At 41.5% G+C, this 3765-nt stretch overlaps 1 protein-coding gene across 1 annotated transcript; it reads right to left on the bottom strand.

Annotated features, from left to right (window-relative positions):
- Positions 1–768: 768 nt before the first annotated feature.
- On the bottom strand, positions 769–3387 carry LOC137809287 (uncharacterized). Its single transcript, XM_068610418.2, has 5 exons — positions 3076–3387; positions 2505–2605; positions 1967–2417; positions 1532–1551; positions 769–913 (listed from the first exon to the last, which is right to left on the bottom strand). The coding sequence occupies exons 1-5, from the start codon at positions 3385–3387 to the stop codon at positions 769–771; spliced, it is 1029 nt and encodes a 342-aa protein (XP_068466519.2).
- Positions 3388–3765: the final 378 nt, after the last annotated feature.

Raw genomic sequence — 3765 nt, 5'->3', positions numbered from 1 at the left:
CTATCAAAGTTGAGGAGACAAGGCTGTTCTTGAACAGTATGATGCAAAAGGCTGGTTTGAGAGAGGAGGTGAACATAGGGAAGGAGCTAGCCATGCGACAAATAACATAATTACAAGGATGGCTTTGAGAAGGTGTTGTGATGTTGAAGGAGAGGAGGCACCAATTGATTGAGCTTGTGAAGGAGATGACTGAGGGAAGTTCAACTTGAGAGAAATATTATTATTTTTTATGAGTAAAAGAATAAAATAAAATTAAGAGGGTAGGGGTGTTTCAACCTTATAAACGCAACAAAATCAAATCATAGATTTTGATTTGACATGGTTGTTGTAGAATTTGGCAGAAAAAAGAGAAGCAGTGGTTAAACCCCTTTTTATTTGCCATGGTTGCTACTAAAAAGTAGAGAAAGTGGCAAATATGCTCGTGAGGATTCCCATGTGTAGACTCTACTGCTGCCACGCACAAACATATCCCAAGCTGCCCTGTTATGCCCTTGACAACATTCCTTCATGTTCCCTCCACCACCGAGTGACTGTCATGCTCGTCATTATGGCTCTAAAAATTAGAGCCCCGCCCCGCACCTACAAGATTGATTACATCACACCAGGACCACACTTCATAGGCCCCTCGGTTGAACAAAAAACAAATATATTCATCCCCTTAAAGCACCAAACCCTTCCTCCACAATAGCCTTTTCTCCCAGCAGCAAAGACATTAAGCATGTAAGAGCGTCCTGGCTTTTCGTAGCTCCAAGAGTACTTTACGGACCTTCATCCATCCAGCCAAACCGAAGGAGTATCCGGTCCTCCTGCAATGCTCAATTCAAGGGGAAAAATTTCAAGGATTGTGATGGCCACATCTGACGCCCATGATTCTGTATGGGTTGTTACAACATCTTTAACTGGCTCTCCATAGCTGCATATAGTAACCCGAAAAAAGAAACCCAGTAAATCTGCACCTCTAGTGCCTCTGATCCAGCTGATAGAAACGCTTAACCCCTAACTTTGGAGTTCTTTGAACATTGATATTGTCGCGCACCCACCCCCAATTAATCACCAAGAAAATGTTTCCTCTTGGCAGCACGCAATTTGTGTTGAGGGACCACATTACACACAGAATATTTTCCTGCTGCCAAGTACAAGAGTCCATCGCCCAGCAGCTACTACACCCAGCATATACTCCTACTTCTTCCATTTCCTTCAAAACCTGATTTCTTCCTAGGCGAACTCATATGTACAGGTCATCAGACCTTCTCCCTCTACCAAAACAACAACAGTATGTTCCACCTCCAACCTTATCTCCCCAGTATCACCCAAAAAAGCTCCCAGCATACCTTCCTTTCAGTCAATACTTGGTATGCATTGGTTAGGATTTAGGATCCAATCAGACAGAGTTTTATCCTATGTTTCAACCAAAAACCAACCAAAACCAAGATAATAGTTGTGCCGAGGGAAAAATTTCTTTTGCATCCGGAATTCCTTTTTAACCCCGTTTCTTTGATCTAAATACACCTTACTATTATCACTCACATACTTTTCCAAACTTGATTCTACCTAGAGATGAAGTGCATTAAGTGAAAATTCTCAAAGTGACACTTCAAGTCATTATGTTGTGCCAGCACGACACCTATCCAACTATAACAAAGAATGCATACTCGCTGAATATGTGTACACTCACAGAACAAGTGTTGGGTCGACTCTTACGAGGCTTGGCAGAACATGCATAATGGCGAGCTAATAAGTACACCTCTTCGAATGAAATTGTTTTTGGTAGGAAGTTTATCTAATAGGATCCTCGAATGAAATTGTTTTTGGTAGGAAGTTTATCTAATAGGATCCTCCAAGCAGTGGTTTGGTCTTTTGGTGTTGCTATTGTTTGTCATAACATTTTAAAGATTCCTTCCTTAGTGCCAGAATCTTGGTTAGTCAAACAAGCATAGGACGACTTCACTAAAAAGGCCCCTGATACCTCCCCTCCCCACACAATACAATCGTTGGCTTCCTTATTCAGAGCCCCCTTAGCTAAATATCTTAGCAAGTCATCCTCCAACACAGATTCCCATACAAACATGCTCCTTCTCCAGTTATGCCGCCATTGCCACCCTAACTCCCCCCATTCGCCAACCTCCCCCACCTTTAGATCTTGATCCAGAGACAAGGAGTGTAGTCTAGGGAACAGGGTACTAATATTCACATTCTCTACCCAAGCATCTTCCCAAAATCTAGCTTTGTTCCCATAACCAATTTTCCAAGATAGGGCTTGTTGATACCACCCAACTTCATCTCCTTCACCACAAGCTTTTGATATATCTCTCCACCACCAAGATTGAAATTTCCGATGACAATGTATACTCCCATCAACCGTTCCATATTTGGATTCTAGGATATCTTTCCATTTCCCTTTTTCATCACTCTGCATCCTCCATTTCCATTTTTTTCAATAGAGCACAATTGAACTTCCTGACATCTTTAACCCCCATTCCTTCTTCATCCAGAGGTTTACATACCTTCTCCCAGCTGACCCAGAAGATTGGTTTGAGTACTTTTCCCCAACCTCACATGAATCTCCTCTGAATAGTAACAATCTTTTCACACACCGCTGTTGGAGCTTTATAAAAAGATAAATAGAAAAGAGGAATAACAGTAAACACTGACTTAATAAGACAAATTCTGCCAGCCAAAGAAAGAAATCTCCCTTTCCATGTACTAAGTCTAGCACTTAACTTGTTCAAAATTGGTTCCCAAAACTGTATCCTTCTTAGCATACATTTTAGGAACCCCAAGTACTAAATAAAGATCTTCATGGACTTACAGTTTAGGGTTTTAGCATACATTTCTATGGTATTTCTGTCAACATTAATACCTGCCAATCTTGATTTGTGAAAATTGATCTTTAAACCAGACAGAAGCTCATAACACCTCAGAATCGCCTTGATAGTGAAAATGTTGGTGTAGGAGTTTCCACACATGAATAGAGTGTCATCACCAAATTGAAACATGCATACTTCCACGTCGCCCCCCCCCCCCCCCCCCCCCCCCCCCCCACACTTTCACACCTGAAAGTGACTTTGCCTTTACCGCTTGCCTCACAAGCCCTGTCAACCCTTCAACTATAATAAGAAAGAGGAACGAAGCCAATGGATCACCTTGTCTCAGTCCCCTAGAGGGTTTGAATTTCTTCGTTGGGCTTCCATTGACCAGAACTGACACTGAAGCGGATTCCAAACACCCTCTGACCCATTTTATCCATCTGCTATGGAAACCTAGTCTGTGGAGCATATCATATAGGAAACTCCACTTAACTGAATCATACGCCTTCTCATAATCCACCTTCATACACACCCCCGCCCTCCTTCTTCTCCTTAGCTCTTCCACCACCTCATTAGCCATAAGAACACTGTCAAGCAATCCTCTGTTCTATAGAAAAGTTTATTGGCTCTCATCAATAACTAGAGGAAGAACTTCTTTTATGCGACCATATAGTACTGTGGGTTATGACTCACCTTTACCGTTAACTTGGCATAAATGGGAGGTTACTTACCGTTGACAATTAATTGTTATTAAAGGGAGGTTAATTGCCACAATCAATTGCAATCAATGGGAGGTTAATTGCCGCAATCAATTGCAATCAATGGGAGGTTAATTACCATTAATTGTATTTATTATTGTTGTCTCCTAGAACCACTATATATAGTGGCTTCCTTCAAGCAATGTAACACAAAAAAAATAAAAACAGCAACACACACTTGCTTCCTCTCTCTTTTCCTA

Source organism: Phaseolus vulgaris, chromosome 2 (genome assembly GCF_051622355.1).
Source record: "Phaseolus vulgaris cultivar YP4 chromosome 2, ASM5162235v1, whole genome shotgun sequence".
Taxonomy (NCBI): Eukaryota; Viridiplantae; Streptophyta; class Magnoliopsida; order Fabales; family Fabaceae; genus Phaseolus; species Phaseolus vulgaris.
The sequence above is the reverse complement of the archived record's forward strand: the minus strand, read 5'-3'. Positions and strand labels throughout refer to the sequence as shown.